This window comes from Canis lupus, chromosome 12, assembly GCF_003254725.2.
Source record: "Canis lupus dingo isolate Sandy chromosome 12, ASM325472v2, whole genome shotgun sequence".
NCBI lineage: Eukaryota > Metazoa > Chordata > Mammalia > Carnivora > Canidae > Canis > Canis lupus.
In genome coordinates, this window is record NC_064254.1 from 13968822 (window position 1) to 13990438 (window position 21617).

At 45.1% G+C, this 21617-nt stretch overlaps 1 protein-coding gene across 10 annotated transcripts in view; it reads left to right on the forward strand.

Moving 5' to 3' along the window:
- Nucleotides 1-21617, forward strand: part of RUNX2 (RUNX family transcription factor 2) — a 326022-nt gene that overhangs the window by 213018 nt on the left and 91387 nt on the right. For 2 of the 10 annotated variants that reach the window (XR_004804105.2, XR_004804104.2), the window contains 2 exons: nucleotides 717-782; nucleotides 2363-2433. The exons of 3 other annotated variants lie outside the window; for them this stretch is intronic. Coding sequence is in view for 5 of the 7 variants with exons in the window: in XM_035697527.2 (XP_035553420.2) it covers nucleotides 717-782; nucleotides 2363-2841 (545 nt within the window). In the remaining 2 variants the exon portion in view is untranslated. Of the gene's footprint in view, nucleotides 1-716; nucleotides 783-2008; nucleotides 2068-2362; nucleotides 6693-21617 lie in introns of those variants that run through there. 5 more of the 10 variants (XM_035697527.2, XM_025418923.3, XM_035697531.2 and 2 more) reach the window with 4 other exon arrangements.

Sequence of the window (21617 nt, forward strand, 5' to 3'; positions counted from 1 at the left end):
TTTTCTTTTTTTTTTTTACATTGACAAGCCTATCTGCGTGAGCTCTGTGCTTGGGGGGGGGGGGGGGCGCAAAACGTTGAAGTTTTAAGTGTGACTTTTTTCTGTTTGAAATTCTTCACATTATTCTGGTTTCTCTCACATGATCTGAGCATTGAACTTAATCTGTACAGAAGTGGCCTGCCTATAACTATTAGCTCTGCCAACCCCAGTTCACCTAGCTGCTCTGCAACAAAAAGGCTGGCGGAGGAACATCTGTGGCCTCCACATCGTGCCTGTATGTCCTCTGGTTGTGGATTAAGCACGGGGCGCCAGAGATCTTGTATCTCATCTGCTCCCGATTGCATCCTGTCACCATCACTGCTTCCACATTCTAACAGTTGAGCTGGTTAGAGTTTTGTATTTGGGAGGGGTTTTAGGTAGCGGCCGGCCGAAGATGGGAGACTTTATAAAAAGCAGAGAGTAACTGCCCAGACTGTGTTAGTTTTGGTTTGTCATCTTGAAAGTGTTTGCTTCTGGTATTAGAAGCTGCTCACTAGCTTTTTACCCTCTTTTTATGGGCCTGCGGATTCCGGGGAAAATACCAATGAGGGGTGGGAACTTGTCTGCCTCCCCCTCCCCTTAAGGCTGTTGCTTCTCCTCCTGTCTTGGAGTTCACGGCGGTGATAGAATGGTTAGAGCTGGAAGGGAACTTAGAGCTCGTCCCCCTCATTTTACAGATGATGACACTGCCACCTCTGACTTCTGCCTCTGGCCTTCCACTCTCAGTAAGAAGAGCCAGGCAGGTGAGACTTTTCACGATTGCTGGGCTGGGCTGGGCGGGGCTGTCTGATTGGTACTGTCCGATTTTTGAGAAAAAACAAACAAACAACTTCTGTTAACTATATATTGCTTTTAAGTAGTCACCTTTGATTACAAATGCACATCATGGCACTTACGAAGATCACAGGCAGTGTGCATGTTCACAGAAATCAACAACTCTCAATCAGCACCTTTGGAGAAAAGCATTAGGATTATTCCTTTAATAAATACGGTAGTATCCAGCAAGGGCTAGGCTAAATAGAAATGGGGCTGCAGAAGTACCTCCTGACAAGGGCCTTGAAGACGTACCAAGTGCTTTCCCACACGGATAAAAACTGTAGGAAAAGCAAACATGTAAGAGGCAAAGAATTGGAAGATTTTAGATGTGACAAAATCTTAAGAACACTGGTATCATAAAAGGTCTTGTCATAATTTTAGAAAATCATAACCCAGTCTTTAAAGAGCACAACTCTGAAGTTTTTAGGCATTTCAGAAAACTGATTTCCATGTGCAGTGGTTTATGACTGTGGTTTTATAAGTTTAAGCACCAGAAATACCTACTAAGGAGGCATACTGTTAGCTTTAGAAGTTAAGGGACCTTACATTTGAGGGCAAACCCAGCTTTGCCTCCAGGTGCCACTTGGAATTAGCATAGAGCTAATTCTGTAGGAAGTGGCAGAGGAGCCTGGTGAATGGACGCTGAGGCACTCCCTTACTTGGTGCTGCTGGGCATGGAGCCTCACAGAAGCTACTGTTGGCACCTGGCCTGCATAAGTCCCAGGTCACCCATGGAGACTCGCAAGGCAGTGATTCTTAGGTACTAAGCCTTCCCCCGACCTCCACTTTTAAAACCTAGTTATTTAGTTTATGCCCCTCGGGAGAATTCCTAAGGGCTAGACTCTCCCTCTGTGCTCCCCAGAAGAGTAATGTAGTTCCAGAAAACATTGAAATCTGGTTTGATTTCAATCTGGTTTGATTGTTTTGACATCTGTTACTAAGATAAAGAATCAAACAAGATTCTAGATGATTTTAAGAGTGGCAAAGAAGTGATAGGAACATTTTAGGGTATCTTTTTGAAGTCCCTTCATTGATGAAGGGGCCCTGCCAAGAGTACCAATAACAAAGTTAATCACTGGGGGATGTCTTTATATTGAGTTGAGAAAAAGAAACTTGTTCTACTTAGTAAAAACATCACTTTCGAATATCTGAGGTGCAACGAGAAACAAAAAGAGAGAAAAAAAGTCAATGAGGATTCAGTCTTAACGTCTGGTGAGTGAATCTATACGATCAGTGTTGGGTTGGTTTACACAGAAGACCTAGCATAAGTTTGAGTTTTTAAAGCCCTTTTAGATTTTCTGGGGGTGCAGAATGTAAGGACTGTAAAGTGGGAGAAAAAAAAAAGAAAAAGACTGTGTAGTGACCGGTGCATTTGAAGGTCTATTTGTGGCTTGCTGTTCCTTTTTGGGAAGCTAAAGTTTTTTTTTTTTTTCTTGTAAAAATTTTCTCATTATTTTAATTGATATTTACAGATTTTTCCCCCCCATCTTCTGTTATAATTTTTTAGGTGCTTCAGAACTGGGCCCTTTTTCAGATCCCAGGCAGTTCCCAAGCATTTCATCCCTCACTGAGAGCCGCTTCTCCAACCCACGAATGCACTATCCAGCCACCTTTACTTACACCCCGCCAGTCACCTCAGGCATGTCCCTCGGTATGTCCGCCACCACCCACTACCACACCTACCTGCCACCACCCTACCCCGGCTCTTCCCAAAGCCAGAGTGGACCCTTCCAGACCAGCAGCACTCCATATCTCTACTATGGCACTTCGTCAGGATCCTATCAGTTCCCCATGGTGCCGGGGGGAGATCGGTCTCCTTCCAGAATGCTTCCGCCATGCACCACCACCTCGAATGGCAGCACGCTATTAAATCCAAATTTGCCTAACCAGAATGATGGTGTTGACGCTGATGGAAGCCACAGCAGTTCCCCAACTGTTTTGAATTCTAGTGGCAGAATGGATGAATCTGTTTGGCGACCATATTGAAATTCCTCAGCAGTGGCCCAGCGGTATCCGGGAGCCATGTCCCAAATGTATCAACATATACATATATAGAGAGAGTGCATATATATGTATATCAATTAGCTATCTACAAAGTGCCTATTTTTTAGAAGATTTTTCATTCACTCACTCAGTCATGATCTTGCAACCACGAGAGGGTAGATCTTGAGAAGCGAAAGGCCCAAGAGAGAGACAATCATATTTAGGTTTCAGATTGTTTTCTACTTTAAATGTACTCTTACAAACAAAGGAAAAAGGTATTTTTGTTCTTGTGTTGTTGTTTGGCCTGTTATCACAAATAACCTGTTCCTATGCCAATTCAGAGAGGTGGACTCCAGGTTCAAGAGGAAGAAGAGCAAAGCCGCTTCCTCTCTGTGCTTTGAAACCACACGCCCTCACGGTTGCAGCTGTGTATGGACCCGTGCACTCTGCAGACCAGCTTACAAAGCCAGTCGAGGTGCACGTAAAGGGCAAAGAGTTAGAATGGATGCTTCCTTTACAGTTTGATCCATTCAGAATAACTGTTCCAAACTTTGCTTTCAGACTTTTGCCATAAGTTCTCATTTGAACTGTTTGGTTCAGTTTTTTTTTTTTTGTTTTTTTTTTTCTGTTTTTATTCGCTTTTGGTTTTTTCCTACTTTAAGAAAGTGACTTCAAAAAATACTGATCAGGATAGATGATTTTATTTTACTTTTTTATACTTTTTTTGTTTCCTTTACCCATTTAACCAAAAAGAAATCCCATCGTTCTACCCCCATCCCTATCCCCCACCTTTCTCCTTTTATGCAAAACTCAAAATGGCAATACCTTATTATAGCCATAATGGTATAGATAGTGTTTGCGTTTGGCTGTGTGTTTTCTTTTTTTTTTTTAAATTATGAATATGTGTAAAATCTGAGGTAACTTGCTAACGTGAATGGTCATATAACTTTAAAGATATATTTATAATTATTTAATGACATTTGGACCCTTGAAACATTTCTTAGTGTACTGATATGTTGACTTCGGTCTCTAAAAGTCCTCTTTATTAAGTAACAAATTTCTTCAGTAGGCTAGAGCCATATCTGAAATATTGCTAAGCAATTTCAGTTCATCCAGGCACAATGTGATTTTCAAAAATACGTCCATCTCCAAATATTTTAGATGTAGCTTGTTTGTGTGATGTATGAAGGAAATGTTATGTTTAGTTCTTTCAGATCTTTGATTGCCTCTAACACAGCTTTGCCTTTTAAAGCAATAATTAGGGATTTAAAAGCCAACTCTTAGCCCCCTATCACTCATGTTGCCCTTTATCAGCATGAAATGCTGGAGTGATGTGGTTTCCTAATTTCTTTCGAATAACGATGACTCTTGTCACATTAAGAAGACAAGCACAAGTGAATCATGGAACTGCAGAAAAATGTTCTGTGGTTTCGTAGTTAAAGCAAAACTCTAAATCGCCAGGCTTCATAGTGAAGACATAGCTTAAAGCCACACATGTGGTTAAAGGATCAATCATGATACACATAGTACAGCAAAGCCAAATTGCACCAGGGATTCTTAACCAACCCGCCTTACCAAACAGTAAGTCAGGAGAACCCGAATTTGCCTTACCCAAGGCCCCACTGGCAGCTCTCCACTGAATCTGCATTTAGAGGAGCAGATTAAGTCATTGTCTTCTGGGAGCTGGGTCATCTGAAGTAGCAGGCAAGTTCCAGCAGATCGCTGACCTGAGGGAACATATGGGCTGTGGGGACCCATATCCAACCCTTTTGGGCAAAGGGAAGGCCGTGTGGAGTTTGGTGTCTACTACTGTGTATGGATTTGAGCAGAAGCCCTCCTGTAGGATGCACTTTGACCACTCCTGACAACCACATGGCAAATTCTCAAGCGTGAATCCTTTAATCCAAGCAAGGATCACTTAATGACACCACCCAGCAAATCCCTGCTGGCTCCCCCACAGGTCTGGGCCCCTTTCTTTTCAATTCTGTGCCCCCAACTAAGCAGAACTTTGTAGAGATTTGCCTCTAGCCCCCAGAGACCCTTCCTCTGTAGTCATTCGGAAGAGCCCGCTTTATAGCTGCCGAGCCTCGCAGGATGGTGTGTGGGGCAGCTGGACCTGTGCTGCTTGCTGGGGGCCTCCCTTGCAATTACCCTGACTCCCCCCAACAAAAATCAAGGGCAAAACAAAAGAAAACAAAACACTTTGCCTTCTAAAGGTCGTATACCAAGTATGCTTAGATAAATAAGCCACTTTTCTATTACTTAACTAAGATGGAAGTAGTAATTGATACTATTTATTGTTTGTGTGTGGTAGCTTGAAGCATGCCACTGTCCATTTATTTGTAAGTGTAAAATATGTGTGTTTGTTTCAGCAGCACTTAAAAAAGCCAGTGTCTGGTTACACATTTCAATTTTAATTAATTGACATAAAAATGTTCCCGCCAGTGCCAGCTGTACCCTATTTAATAAAAAAAAAGGTACTATATTTGTACATTATTTTTTAATGTTAAAAGGGCTTTTTTAAGTTTACAGTACACATACTAAGTGACTTTAGGGATGCTTTTGTGTTGAAATGTTATTATAGTGGCTGCAGGCAGCAACCCAGAAACACTTTAAAAGTTTTTTTTTTCCTTGGGAAAAATTCAAGCACTTCTTCCTTCCACCCTCACTCCAACCACTCCAAAGGGGGTAAGTCATATTTCTTAGATCAGAATTCTGCCCTTTTTTCTGCCTGGGGATTAAATTTTTCTCGCCCCCCTCCCCCTCCCCCTTTCTTTTTTAATTGAACCCTTAATTTGCACTGGGTCGTGTGTATGATCTGTGATTTCGAAGACCAAACCAAAGCCTTACTACTACTACCATGGAGCCATGTACTAGCCAACACTCTATTTGCTTCAGGTTCAAAGAGCATGGTTCTTTATGTAGCACAGACGTCGCTGGAGTTTACAGCATGACCAACACAGCCACTTCTTATCTGTTCAGGTGTCTCACGAATTGTGACCTCTGTCGGGGTTCCAGAACAGCTAGCACAGTGTTGGTTTTAGATGAGTGAAGTGACCTCATCCAGCCTGGAACTGAGAGACTCAACAGATGAGCTGTGGTTTGCTCCGTAGACAGTCTCAGCCTTTTAAACATGAGCAGAGAAATCCACACTCTTAGGGACCATCCCTTGCAAACTCGGAGGGCAGGAGATGTGTGTGCTGACTTAGAGTTCCCTCCATTCCCAGGAAAGGGACTGACACAGAATCTAGGTTAATACATGGAAACACAAAGCATGAGTGAAGACAATAATTACTTCTATGACATCCGGGAGAACAATCACAAATAAAGACGACTCTTCCAAACCTTGAATTTGTTGTTCTTAAAAAGACAAATGCGTTTAAGAAATATTTTCTGTGTGAGAATTTTTTAGATGTCTGTTTACTTCATGTTTACAAATAACTGTTTGCTTTTTAATGCCATACTTTGAAATATATCAGCCAAAACCATTAAGTTACAGTAATTTTTTAGGTATTCTGAATAAAAATTCCATTTTCTTTTTTGGATATGCTTTACCATTCTTAGATTTCTGTGGAACAAAAATGTTTGTAGCATTTTGTGTAAATACAAGCTTTTCATTTTTATTTTTTTCCAATTGCTGTTGCCCAAGATCTGCTTTCCCTGCACATATTGTACAAATTCTGCATTGTGCCATAGGCCATGATTGTGGATGAGTTTACTTTCGACTTCAAAGGGACTATTTGTATTGTATGTTGCAACTGTAAATGGAATTATTTGGCATTTTTCTCATGATTGTAATATTAATTTGAAGTTTGAATTTAATTTTCAATAAAATGGCTTTTTTGGTTTTGTTACGTGTGTACATTGGGTCTTTTCTCAGCCGCGTTTTCTCCTCTAGTCTGACGCCTACTCCTGCCTCCACCTGGGCACTTCTTGGCCCTAGGACTTGCCAGGGCCGGATGAGAACAGAGGTCTCTATTACCGGGGAGAGGTTAAAATGTTTCTGTGAGCGCTGCTGCCTTGTTTTGTCCTACTCCTCCAGAGGCGTGGGTGAAGGATCTAGCAGTGAACCACTTCCTTATCAGCTTGTGTCTGAAGGAAAGAGTGCTCACCCCATCCTTGGGTAAAGCCCCTTATTCTGACTGAGGGGCCAGTCCAGATATAAAGACCACGTTCCCCGTGGTCCCGTGGTTCTCATCTCTGGGCACCTGAGTAGGGGCTGCCAAGTGAACTCCTGGCCGTGGTCAGAAGATCTCAGGCAGCCCGGCCATAGGGGATAGTCTGTTTTCCTTCCCACATCTCTTTGGGGTTCTTAAAAAGCAAGTCAATTGAAGCTCAAGGGTAAGTAAAAACGGACCACCTTGGCCTGGAGAGCTGTAGCCTCAGAAAAATTCTACTAGTGAATAACTGTAGTTTGGAGTTTTTTGGGGTTTTTTTGTTTTTGTTTTGTTTTTTCTTATGGGCCATTGTGCATTTTTGGTAAGTCCCTCCCCTTTGAAAAGGTTGAGGGCCTGGGGTAGAGTGGTTGCTTTCTTTATGTCCTGTACTGTCTGTCCACCTTGGCTTACCACAGTTCTAAAACAAGGACCAGAAACTGTGGTGCAGAGATGCTCAGGCACTGGCCAGTGGCCCACATGACACTAAGAGGTAGAGGCCTCCTTTGAGATCTGCTCATTCTTACCCCGTTGGCATTGAGAAATTGTGGAGACAGCTAATTTCTAAGACTAAGAGACATCCTGAAAGCACTTGGATGAAACCTAGGCCAGAGAACTTGTTTGTAGCTCTTTGAAGATATATATTTATTTATCCTTTTATATTAGACATCAGTGTGTTTTTAAAAGGCATTTCATGGGGGCTGGGCAGAGTGGCTGTTTCTCTCTCTCCAGCTTTGTCCAGCCGCATGGTTGTTGGGCAAATTGCTTTTACTTCTCTGGGTCTCAGTTTTTATGGCTTATGGAGAGGCATTGGGCTAGACCTTGGCACTATTGACATCTCAGCCTGGACAGTTCTTTGGGGTGTGTGTGTGTGTGTGTGTGTGTGTGTAGGGAGTGCCATCCTACGTGTTGTAGGAAGTTTAGCAGCAGCACTGGCTTCTACCTACTAGACACCAATAGCACCGCCCCTCTCATGACAACGAAAAATGTCTCCAGAATGTCCCCTGGGAGGAAAAATTGTCCTTAATTGAGAACTGTGGGCTAGAGGCTCTCTTTAAATTCTTTGGTCAGGCCTCCTTGACAGAACTGATGTGAGAATTCATTGCTCATCAAAACAGGATAGCCAGGCAGAAGGCTATGGGGCTTCCCAGAGATGGACACACATCAACCTTTTCCATCCCTTCACCTGACACCACCCTGAGGTTGGGATGCGTTGTGAGGGGGCTCCTGGCTTTCCTGTCTGCATATCTCTCCTCCTCCTCACGTCCTGGGCTGTGCCGCCAGGGAACAGCACAGCTGTAGGGCTTTGTGAGACCTGGACGGCTTGACCATGTTTATCATGGCTGCTTCTGTTCTCACTGGAAATGACGGGAGGAGGAAGAAAGACGTTTCTCCAGTGTGACTGACCCCTTGTGCCTCCTGCCCCCCAAATATTTAATCATCAGACGTTGCTTTGAGAGTGGGTGTTTCCTGTTAACTCAATCCCAGCCGACACTGGCCCAATAAACACCTCAGCTCTCTGTTGCAGAGTTTATTTGGCTGGGAAATGGGTATTGCCATGTAAACAGGAAGCCCCCTGAAGTTATTATCTACAGATGGGGTTGAAGAGCCACATGTTTATATTTATGGGATTTGAAAACAGTCTGAAAAGGCAAGGGAGGAGGTAGGGGAAGGCCTCCTTCAAAATCAGTGAGAGAGAGCAGGGCCTACAGATCTTCATGAGCCGATTTCTCGTTCCCTCAGGAAACCGGTGGGTAACATGTCACAGCCAAAAGCCACAGCAGAAACGGAGGCACTGACTTGACTGTTTTAAGCAAACAACCCTGCCCTGAGTATCAGGTAAACTGGACAATCCAGTCAGCTGGCTTCTCCGTCCCAATTATTTGGAAATCATTTTAGAGAACAGTTCTAGCAAACAATGTGTGGGGGGCATCTACAAAGGTAGGAGGCCTGAGAGAAGATGATTGTGTTGTAAAGGCTCGAAGTCTTTCTGGGGACACCTCAACGGCCTGCCACAGTTTCGGTGAGCCCGGGCCAGTTCACTTGTGAGATCGCAGGCAAACTCCACAGGGGCTGGGAAAGATGCCTTCTTGTCAGAGCTGTCCGGGTGTTGGTTCCGAGAACAGGCAGGTGGTGAGACAGCGGGCCTGCCCAACAGGGCTGGGTACAACAGCTCACTCCATTTCCTTCTCTCCCCACCTCTTCTCTTCCTTTATTGGCTCTCCCCCTGGGCCTGCAGAAGGTGTTAAGAAAGTAAGGCCAGTAGGCACCAGTACACAGATAGCCGATGCTCTCTGTCTGAATCCTGAGCTCTGAGCAAAAGCAAGGGAATCTCTCCCTATCTTACCTCCATGCCTGTGCTGTGCACCGCGATAAGTCTCTCTGTGACTTCCCAACAGTAGGGTATTCAGTTGGGAGGCTTTGGAGGGGAAGTTTTTAAAAAGCTATGAATTTACTTACGAATTTAGCAAAGAAAAGGATCCACTGGAGATGCAAAGGGAACTACACTAAGGGGTGTGTGTGTGTGTCCATGTGTACACCTGTGCATATGCCTAAAGGGAGGGAGCGAGGAGGTAGAGGAATGGGAAGGAGTACCTGAGCAGCCATTCAGGGAAAGCTGTAGTGTGCACGTGTGCATGAATGTACACACACACATGCGTGCGTGTACATATATGCTCCTTGACACAGCACTTAGTTGTCTCAGGTGTTTCTTTTTCTTGCAAATCCTACAAAAGAGTACCGCCTTCATTCCACAAGTGAAGAAGCAATGCTTCTTCTTCATGTAGCTTATTTAAAGGGGACAGGGGACACTGGGTGCTCCCTGAGATGTCAGGAGCACGGTGAAGCTGACATTTAAGAAGGGGTTATTATTTTTGTAAAGCTTTTATTTGTGAGTTTTTTGTGACTCAACTGGCCCCTCTGTTCAGACATGCACAATGAGTTGGAAAGCAGAAGGATCAAGTTTCTGGAAACCCACTTAACTTATACTTAAAACTTATTTTATTTTGTTTTCTTGTTTTGTTGCAGTGATGTCTGGCCACTTAGTGGGGTTTTCTGAAGACCTGTTTTCTGTTTTTAGCATGGCCAATGCAGCTCACAGCTTGATGGCTCTTTTTTTTTTTTTTTTTTTTTCCACCCAAGGCCATTCTATGCCACTCTAGAGCCAATAGAAAGGGAAGAATTTCTCCTCACCTGTCATCCTTATAAAGACATTGAGACCATAGAGCAAAATGCTAAAAGAAAAACAAGGAGGCAGGGGTCTGGGGCAGCAAGCAAAAGTTCTTCCACACAAGCCCCTCCCGAAGCAGTCTTGTCTGCCCAACCCTGAGACCAGAACACAAAATTGTACCCAGGCCATGTGAGACATTTCTCCTGGAGAACCGCGGGTACCAGAGTTAGCTGGGATGCGGAAAATGGGAGTAGGATACAGCAGGCTGGGTGGGATTAGTGGTACAGAGTGTGGCGGCAGAGCTCCAGCGGGCTCTGAGACCTGGGAGAACCAGGAGCTCCAGCTGGATGACGGGTCGAGGTGAATGTGCGAATTTCTTCCTTAAAAATAAGCAGAAAAGCAAACAACAAAACCGCGCGATGCGCATAATTGTGGCAGAATTAATACAGCGGTTTTATGTCTTAAATCTCCTCTGACATCATTTCCTTCCTACGTTAGGTCATTTATTATTATTATTTTTTTTTTTTTCATAATTCCATCCACTTCTGACAGAGCAGCAGCTCAGGCAAGTTTCACTTTCTGTTTCTGAGTTTCTCTGAATTCTTCTGCCCCCCAAAGCGAAGAGCCTTCTGTGGCATCATTACATCTTCCTGGAACGCCTCGGCCCCATTCTGCCTTCTCCAACACTCATTTCATATTTAAAGCTGGAAAGTCACAGGGACCTTTCTCCTCGTCGGCCATATGGGCTTTCAAGAGCCTTTTGCGTGTGGATTTGGGGGCACAGAAAGTTTGCCTCCTTATCGAGATTTTATTGGTGGTTTCACAGATGAGAAGCAGAGATGGGGGCACCCGGGTGGCTTCAGTGGTTGAGCATCTGCCTTCGACTCCGGGCGTGATCCCAGGGTGTTGGGATCGAGTCCCGCATCGGGCTCCCTGCATGGAGCCTGCTTCTCCCTCTGCCTGTGTCTCTGCCTCCCTCTCTGTGTGTCTCTCATGAATAAATAAACATTTTTTTAAAAACCCAGAAGTGCAGAGATGATCGCTGAGCGTATTTCTCCACCCCAACATCTGGAACATACCCTGTGCGCTCCGGTGGTGCGGGGCACGACTGCTGAGCCCACCTTCCCGCCTCCTGGGCACAGAGAGGGAGAGAAGGACCCCGGGGAGGGAGGCAAGTGTGGAACTTTCTCAAGGAGTTAAGTGGTTAATAGGAACTCAGTTTTTTTTTATTGGCTAATAAAACTTCCCAGGGTTTTTCATATTATATGGTTCCTTCAGGCTCCCAGCCCCGATGCTTAAAAAAAGAAAAAGGCGAAAACAACAACAAAAAAAGCTGGAGCCTAAATACCAGTGCCGTGTCCCAGTCTTGTTTACTTTTTCATTTCCGTAGTTGTAAAAAAAAAAAAAAATTCCTCTGGTGGTTCAATTCTATCACACGGCAGGAGCAGGAGCGGATCGGCGTTTGCACCACTCCAGTGCTGCGAGCCTCCCAGTGAAAGGAAGGAGCCCGCTCTGGGTCTCAGGTTCAGCAAAGGGAGAGATCGCGATGCAAATGATGGATGCAACGGGGAGATTTTGAAATGCAAGCCGTTGGAGGTGGGGTGGGGGGATTGGGGAGGGGAGCAGATATTGAACTGAAATACATCCCTGGAATCCTGAATGCAAATGATCTCTGTCCTTTTATTGCCAGTGGTGCTGTTCTCCCAACAGAGCAGGATGTTCTTGTTTTTAATAATAGCCAGACCAGATGCTAAATTCTCCTCGGCAACGTGCTGTATAAGTGAGAAGGCAAACAGCTGATTCCTGTTAAGATGAACACCAGGAGAATAAGCCAGAAAGTATGAGCAGTCTCTGGAGGTTTTTGCTTTGTAAACCCCTGTTTGGCAGAGAGATCACAGAATCTGGGCTGAAAACACAGTGTGTCCTCCTGCACCCGGTCCTCCTCGGAGCCGCTTGCCGGGGGCCCCTGGGCCTCCGGCCTTCGCCCGCCAGCCCTTGCCTGACTTGGCCAGAGGGCTGGCTCGCAGGTGCCCCGAGGGGGAAAGTCGGAAGCCCCGAGCCCTCTGGCTTTCAATGACTGTAGAAAAATACTCATCAATAGGAGGAATTTTTTTTACTCACTCCTTGCCATAGAAAATAGTGAAATCCTGAACACGAGCCAATAACTTTAAAATGGCATCTTTGTTCCATCTTTTTTCACTCCCTTCTTCCCCCTGTCAGAGTCTATAAAACCTCTCGGTTATTATTTTGTTTTAGAATATGCCACACATGTACGATGCTGCTTCCTTCTCTCCCAGGGAACTGCCAGAGCCAGAGGTGCTGTGGGGGCTCTGGGTTGTGTGTGTGTTTTTTGGGGGGCGGCCCGCTGACCAAAGCAGACAGTGATCAGGGTGGCTGCTGTCGCTCAGGCCATCTCAGCGTGCCAACCCAGGGTGGCATCCCCAAGAGCAGGGGTGCTCTGTTCATCTCTGATCAACAGGTCCTCTGATCATCTCTCCTTGGGGCTTTGCTCCCAGGCCTGCAGGAAGAGTGAGGGAGAGAGCAGAGGGGGCTGTGGGGAACAGGTAGAGAGGTGCACTGGAGTTCCAGAAAGTCCCTTGGGTGACCTTTCCTCTTGGCATCATCCTCCTGGGCCCTCCCCTGCGATCCACCGAGGGCAATGCTAGCTACCTGTTTCTCACAATGTTCTTCTCTAGCTGTCCTTGAGGTTCACTTGTCCCTGGTCTCCCTGGGATGAACATGTGTGGAGAAAGGAATGGAGACGGGAAGATGATTTACCTCCTTCCCCCTTAGGATGGCACTGAAGGCCATTGTTTTAATGTCCTTTTGAGGGAAAGTCGTATTTGGTACTGGTGGCATGATCAAGTAATGACAGTAAGACTTAATATTTAATTTTCACTGCACACTGGACTACGAGCCTGGGGCTCTGCTTAATTATTTCACGTGCCTTAGGTCAGTATTCCCAGCAGCCTGGGAGGAAGTTAGTACTGTTTTCATACCTATGTTTCTAATGAGGAAACTGAGGATCAGACTTGCCCAAGGTTATACAGCCCTTAAGACTCAAGCCTCAGTCTGTCTGATTCCAAAGGCTATGTTCCTAAGCTACAACTTTAGACACAATCGCCTTGATTATCTACATAATGAGAACCAAATGAGTTAATGAGATAGGAAAATGCTTAGCACATAATAGATATCAAATAGATGGTACCTATTGTTATTACTCAATCACTAAGATGCTTATTTTTAAAGGTGTAAATAAAATTTTCAAATAGTTTGAAACACAATAGAGCTGGAGCCCCAAGTGGAACAACTTTTTTTAGGAAGTTGTTTTTATTTTTATTTATTTATTTTTAAAGAGCTTTCATTTATTCATGAGAAACACACAGAGAGAGGCAGAGAGAGAAGCAGGCTCCCCACGGGGAGGCCAATGTGGGACTTGATCCAGGATTCCTGGATCACGCCCCCCTTTTTAAGAAGTTGTATTTTAGCAGTCCCTGGATGATTCAATCAGTTAAATGTCTGCCTCTGGCTCAGGTCAGGATCTCCGGGTCCTAGATTGAGCCCTGCATCGGGCTCCCTGCTCAGTGGGCAGTCTGCTTCTTCCTCTGTCTGCCACTCCTCACACGTATTCTCTCTCTCAAATAAATAAATACAAATCTTTTTAAAAACCCTATTATTTAACAGTTTAAAAATGTCACTCTTTGAGAGAGTAAAAAACTTTTTAAGGAGAGAGAGAGCATGAGGGAGGCGGTCGGGCAGAGGGAGAGAGAGAGAGTTGTAAGCAGACTCCACACTGAGTGGGGCTCCATCTCATGATCCTGAGATCGTGACCTAAGCCAACATCAAGAGTTGGACACTTAACAGTCTGAGCCACCCAGGCGCCCCCTGAAAATGTTGCTCTTTGAAAGTAATATTTTTCTGTATATTTTATAAGCTTTTTCTATTGGACCTCATGGCTAAGTTTGGCAATGGGCTTAACATGGGCTCCTTCCCTAAAGGAACTCAGAGACATTACATCACATAAACCATAAACATAAAATACATTGACACATTCAGAACAGAAATGTTGACCCTATGGGACCTCAGTCCTTAATCTGTAATCTCTTTCAAGATTTTCCAAACTGGGTGTGTTGAGTTTTGTGTGAACGTCGCTACTGATAAAAGGTATTATCAAACTTAATTTGGCAGTATTGGCCTTACCTAATGGGAGAAAGACCTGAGCCAAGAAATTTCTGTCAACTTTGACTCTTTCCAGGAGGAAAGGGGTCCTTCTCACTACCTGGCAAGGGGGCAGCACCCAGGGCCCCCATATCTGAATTGGCATCACTGAGAGGCAGTGCTGTGTGGTGCAGGTGGCTGATCGGAGGCCCAAGGCCTAAGGAAACCTAGCTGCAGCCTGAGATGGGATGCTGGTGTGTGTGCCCAGTTCTGCACACTTGTGTCCAGCCTGGAGAATCCTGGGAAGGGGGCATCCGTGTTCCCAGCCCTAAATCATTTAAACCTCTTTAACTGAATAGATAGGGCTTCTCTCCAACTTTCTTAAAGCATTTTACAGAGTATTTCCTTAAGTCCGCCTGATACGGAATTTTACTGAAACCCCAGAGAACAGAAATGCCCTCTCTCCTGTCACCCACTCTGCCTCCTTCTTGCAAATATTTATCGAACACCTACTGTGAGCAGAGCAACGTGCTGGCAGGCTCACAACCACTAAAGAGCGTATTGGAAGACATCTCTGTTTAAGTTAATGCATCCCAATAAGAGATGTTTGTCGTGGCATCTTTATTTAAACAAATTCATGAGTGCTTCAGCTTGCCAACAACAGAGATTAAAAAGTTAGCAATTGGTTTTTAGAGAGAATTTAAATAGTTTTGATTTCTGCTTGTAGCCACAATTTCATTTCCCATTTCTCATTTCTGAAAATACTCATGTATTTATGAGGACTTGGCATCTATATTTAGTGGTACAAGCCTTTCATTTCCACCACAATATATGGGGGGCTTGGTGTTTAAAAAGTGGGTGATTTTCATATAGTCGAAGTGGGAGGGGCCGCTCTTCCATTTTCTCTTCCTGGTTGTACCAACAGCCATGCAGCCAACTGTGCATTGAGGGGTTGAGGGGTGTTTTGACAGGGGAATGCAGAGTGGCAAAAAGATCTGGGTTCCAGATCCTTAACCCCTACTAACTAACTGTGTGACCTTGAACAAGCCACTTAACCTCTCTTGACCTCCTCCTTAATAGTGGACAATAATATATTACCTGCTAGATGGTACGTTAAGGGTCCATGTAGTAACTCTTACCTATAGATTTGGAGTGCTTTTTAGAACAGAGAAATTAAGAGCAGTTTTAAGAGGTGCAGTTAGAGTCTGCCTAGCATTAAGAGAGAGAATGAGGTCCATTGTTTCTCACAGAATTGGCAAAAATGACCATTTTGTAGAGGGTGAAGAAACGGACTCCCAGAAAGGTCAAATCACTTAGGCAGGGTCACACCGTGTAAATAGATGAGGGGAAGCCAAGGGTTGGACATCTCCTTCCAAGCACTTCCCATTCTCATTCTCTGGAAGACTCTTACTTCCTTTGTAATAATAGCATCTTCCCTTTTTCTCTTCGTTAAGCAATTAGACTTAATTATTTTTCTAGTTTTTATGAGCCGATTTTCATTTCATAGAAACTCAGGCAAGCTGAATCTGTTAAAAACTTCCTATACTCATGTAAATGAACTTCCAGCACACCGATTCCATACCATGCTCCAGCTAATAGTATTGAAAAAGACCTGTTATATACTACTTTATAAAAAGCCAATAAAGTTGCATACTGGGCCTGACTTACTGAGTGAGACATTTTGTCCAAGAGCATCAATACCAATCCTTCCTGGACAAAGATGACCCAACCTTTAGTGGCCAAGAGGCCTCCTTGCCCTCACTGCGAAGGATGGCTGTCATGGCCTTGTTGTGGTCAAGGTCTTTCTACTTGCTGTTTCATGGTCTGGCTGTAGAGATGAAGCCACATTCTTGACCTCTTTAACATGGTATCCGAGTCACCTAAACAAATGAAAACATGGCAGCTAATCTTGAAAAAAGATAGACTTTACATCTCAGTTTTATCTTTTATTTGCTTACCTTCAACCAAAATCTCTTCTATTTAAAATCTGCAAAAGGAAACCTCTGCTAATGGGGCAATGATGGAATATACAGGCCTCGAATATACAGATGTTGTGTTATTAGACAAAACTTACAATGTAGTTTATCATCCGACTCCTGTTTCATGATAGACAAAACCTTATTGTACAAGCCAGGTACAGGGCAGAAGGAGGTGAAGCCTGAGAAGAGGGAGAATTTGTGGTTTCACCCTATCCTTTGCTGGAGAGAATGCCAGCATGCCAAATCACACCTCTACTGATCGGATGAGCAAGAGGGATTCCAAAAGAAGATAGAGTAACGGGCTGGCGTGAGTGGTGTCAGAGCCTCTTGGGGTATGAGTCATACTTCAGAAAGCCATATTCAATGTTAGGATGATTAAAAAACAAAAGAAATACCAGCTATCAATACAATGCTATCAATATATGTAACATGACGGAAAATGTGAGATCTTAATGTTTAACAAAAGAGGTCATCAACATAAAAAATGTTGAGAGGGGGCACCCAGGTGGCTCAGTTGGTTAGGTGTCTGACTCTTAGTTTCAGCTCGGATCATCATCTCAGGGTGGTGAGATAGAGCCCCTGTCAGGCTCTGTGCTGGGCCAGAGCCTGCTTGGGATTCCCTCTCTACTTCTCCCTCTGCCCTTCCCCCCTCTAAAAAATATTGAGAAGTGACAACATAAAATATCAAACTTTCAGAGTAGGTACATTTTATCCAACTGCTTCTATACCTACTGCCATGAGCACTAGGGCCTGGATGAGACAGTGAGGGCTACTTTGGTATGTGGGACGCTTTGGCTTTCAGTAGGGAAGGGGGACAAGTATAAATGAGTGGGATTAAGTTTATGCTCTGGATGTCACATACTCAAAGAACTGAGTAAGAGCTATGCCTGTGACTGATCCTAAGTAAAACTTTAAAGCAGGATGTTGGGGTCTTCTCTACCCACACCTCCAGACATCTCCTTCAGAGGCCGGCCCTCGGCTCTGCCTCTCTCCCCAAGCCCACACCAACTAACCCTGTGCTATGCGTCTCCCCTTTTATAAATGAACTTGCCCTGACCCTCACCTTTTGAGCAGTCGGTGTATTTGCATTTCAAGGGAGGTTTTCTGGAACCACTAAAACCTCACTTCCAAAGCCACATATTCTGTTCGAAGAGCAAGAACCTTCCTTGGGATGCTTTTCTGACATCCCACACATCCCGTCCTGGGGAAGCACTGCTGCCTTCCTTGCCCAGCTAAAAGCCAATCCTCCTTCTCTCTCTCCCCCTCCCTCCCGCCTTCCCTTTCTCTTTCTCTCTCTTTTGGCCAAGCACCTTGCCCAGACAGACCCTTTGAGGGAACAGAGGGTTTCTTCTGCCCTCAATCACCACAGGTTAGAGTGAAATGAAGAAGTGTTCTGGTTCTACCTGAAGCTCACTTTAGGAGGCCTGCATTTATTTCTGTCTCTGCAAGAGACAGTTTATTGATTCATGGAACCTTTATTAGAGTTATTAGGACAAATAAAACACACGCGCGCACACGCATAAATCCATCTCTACCCATCCTGAGCCCCTGGCTGGCAAAACGAGTTCTATTTTCAGCCCTGACATCTTGCCAGTTTGTCATTCTCCATCCTGGCCTCATCAGCTTCCATCGGGTTTGAGTTTATTGGCTACACAGTGCAGTTTATGTTATCATAGAAATTAGCCTTGATGGACAGGGATATGGCCAGGGGATCAGAAGAGGTCAGCAGCCTCATGGTGTTGGCATGGCTGAGATGTTAGGGTGCCTGGAGCCCTCTCCAAGAAAAATCAGAGCTGGCTCTCGGCAGCAGCAAATGAGCGCAACGAGACACTCCTAAGGGACGGGAGCTTGGACGTGATTGTGAGCCGTCCAGTTCCCATTCCACCCGTCCGCCCTCCCCCCTTCCTCCCCAGCCCTCCCGGTGCCCCCCAGTGCCAAAAATCCTTCCCTGTGCAATGGAGGCAGGGCCGGGAGGCCTGAGGTTAAGCCTCTCTCTTCTCCAGTTCGTGGTTAGCTTTCGTAGGCTCTTGGCTGTTTGACAACATTGGATAATAATTCAATATTTCTTACTGAAATACTTGACCTTATTGTTAGTTTTTGTGACAAGGGGAATTTAAAGGAGCTGCAAAAATGCAAGCAAGTGTGGCTGAAAAAGGCCAGGGTAGGCCACTGAGTAGTGAACAGTTTCTTTTTCTGACATCTATAAAATTTAGGTGAAAACAGGTCAACATTGATGTTGGCAAATGGGAAAGCCAGTTCTATTGTTAGCAAATGAGCTTCAGATAGAAATGTAAGTCTGGTTCAATCAAAACCACGTTTGGTTTTAGACACACTAGTGATGTGCTTTCTATTAAAAAGGGGGGGGGCAGGTATTTATAGAGACACACAAAGTAAAAATATTTTTTGGCCCAAAGGATCATTTTCTAAGTATCAAATCAACTTGTTGAAGTATAAGATGGGACCACTTTCGTTTTCTTTTTAAATTTGTAGGGCACATGCTCCCAGAATTCTCTCTTCTCTTTATTTCGAATTGGCAAGGGCTGTTGAAGATTAAAATCGTATATTAGGAAAACCCTGCATTGCCTGATGTCGGGACTTGCTGGAGACTGCCAGCTGGTGGCTGAGAAAGAAATGAAGTTATAGGATTCAAATATATGACTCCCCGGATTTGGCCTGAGTATAATAATCACTTTTATAGGCTCCACTCAGGAATCTCCTAAGACATGTTTGAGCTCACAGAGGAGGAACATAAGAGAAGCTCAGTCACTTGCCAAATCCAGATGGTGGAAGATCAGTTAATTCTAGCCTACTGGGCAGCTTGCTGATCCTACTTGGTCTCTGTCTTTGGACCCTCTGAAGTCCTTGTCTTGCTGGGAGCTGGAACAATCCATAACATGGCAAAACCGCTTCTTCCCCCACAGCCTCCCACTAGCAGATGAGGGGACTGAGGTCCAGAGTCAACCGTGTGTTGGTCGATAGGATTCTAGAAGGGTTTACTCTTTCTTGGGAAACTTTATTTTTTTCTTTAAGTAGAGGTGAAATTCATGTAGCGTAAAATCAGCCATTTTAAAGTGAACCATCCGGTGGCATTTTGTACACTCTCAGTGTCTTACAACTGCTACATGTCATCACCCCAGACGGAAGCCTTGTACCCATTAAGTGGTTGCTCCCCATCCCCACCTCCAAGCTCGTGTTTGAGTACAAGTTGGTTAGCTCAGTTCCCACAGAGTGTCATTTTAGGGCTTCACAATTTTAAATAAGGTTTGGCTGTGTATCTGGAGGGGAGAGGACTGCGAGGGTTCCTGGCAGGGAGGGGCTGAGGCCTGGACTGAGATCCGGGTGGGGAACAGGAGAGTCGGTGTCTGGAAGCACAGGGTCCCCCAGAACCGGAGACTTGCTGAACTGGAGCATCTGTTGGTGGGGGGGAGTTGCTCTTTCTGAGGTTGACTGTTGGTCTCCTGCTGAGGTGATGATCCCTTTAAAATTCTCAGCATTCTCACCACCACCCCCTCCCTTGGCCTGCCTCGGTCTAGGAGGCATTTTACTCCTTTAATTTGTGTTGGTAGGCATCCAAGTCTGGCACCAGGCAGTCCCCACTCGGGAAGCTGGGAGGTGGTGGAGGCTCACCCAGGTCTAGAAAAGGAGCTCTCCCCGGGATGCTAACTGCAAGCTGTCTCCTTCAATACACATCATCCTGCTGGATAATCATTTTCAAATGGCAAACAATAATAAAAGCTTTCCTCTATTTTGCTTCCAAGTGTCAACGTATCTACACAGGCTATAGATGTGTGTGTGTGTGTGTGTGTGTGTGTGTGTGTGTGTGTGAATTGTCTAAGAAAAAAAAGAAGTTTGGGGAGCATTTGAGTATGCTGGGCAAGGCTGGGAATTGCCTCGGGTGGCTTTCCAAACATTGTGGGAGGCTGAGCTGGAGTGTGGGTCAGAGATGGAAGAAGTAGATTGTCAGGTGACTTAAGTTTTTAATCTGCATCTGGAGGGAGGCTGCAGGCTCTCCTGAAGTCGGGTCCCCTGGGACTGGTGGGGCAGCTTACAGCAGAGAATGGGGTAGGAGAGGGGAACCTAGAGGTCAGATCTGGCTGCTAAGATGTGAGACTAGAACCTGAAAGAAAAGCCCCAAGGCTTCCACCTCAGCAGGTGGATGAGGCTGATAATCCCGTCAGGGTGCCTATGTGCTCTGGGGCTACACAGTCTCAGATCTCATTGTGACCTCTCTTCCTGGATAGTCTAGTCTTCTTGAAGAGTTTGGAGTAGGCTGAAGCAAAGGCATTTAACTGGTAAGTAACTCCAACCATTCTTTGAGATCAAAATGCAGGTGAAGAGATTATGAAATGCGATACAAAAGTCACTGGAGTTGTAGAGATGAAATAAGACTTCTGAGAAATCTCCCACTTGTAGTAGGTTACTCTGGGTCAAATTTAGGGTTTGTTCCCTATACTTAGGTGGCTGTAGTGAGAATAATTGAGAAGTCCTGCCAGCGTTCAGGGCATTTTTCCAGAGGCCTGAGGAGTAGCTGAATCTTGTAGAATCTTCTCTGCCCACATCCTGCCCTTTCACTCATGCAACTCTGTAGCCTCTGATAAAGTTCGGGGTCGCCTCCTTGTGAGGACTTCCTTACCATCCATCCTGACCCAGCTGTGCCAGGGTAGCATTGGCAGTGTGCACCATGAGGGTGCACTAACCCCCTTAAGTTATCTGTTTCTGCCAAACAGACTACACCACAACTTAGTGGTTGAGACAATAGCCATTTTATTGCTCATGATTTTGTGGGTCAGGAATGCAGATGGGGCCTGAGCAGGGTGATTCTGCAGGGTTGCTTGGGCTTCCTCACAGCGTGGTGGTCCCAGGGTGGTCAGATTCTGCCTCAAGCTCTTAGAAGAGGCACAAAAATAGAAGCTGCCCATCGCTGGAGGTCTACCTTGAAAGAGGAGATGGGCAAGGTCGCTTCTGCTGTGTTCTGTTGGCCAAAGGCCATCACAGGGCCAGCCCAGAGTCAAGGGGAGGGGAAATAGACCCCCAACTCTTACTAAGAGAAGAGGCAAAGGATTTGCAGTTACCTTCCAACTACCACGTATAGTTGACACCCAACCTGTCTGGCTTTGAAGCTTGGGATCTTATCTGCTCTGTAGTCATTCTTCTTAGATATCCTTCGCAGTGTCAGTTGCAGGGGGACTTAGTCAACCCTTGGCGGTTGTTTCAGGCATCGGTAACGGGTGTGTGAGAAGAGATTTGGGGCGCGAGGCATTTCCACACAGGCAGACCCCTCTTCATCAAAACACAAGGGTAAGAGGCATCCCAGTGCCA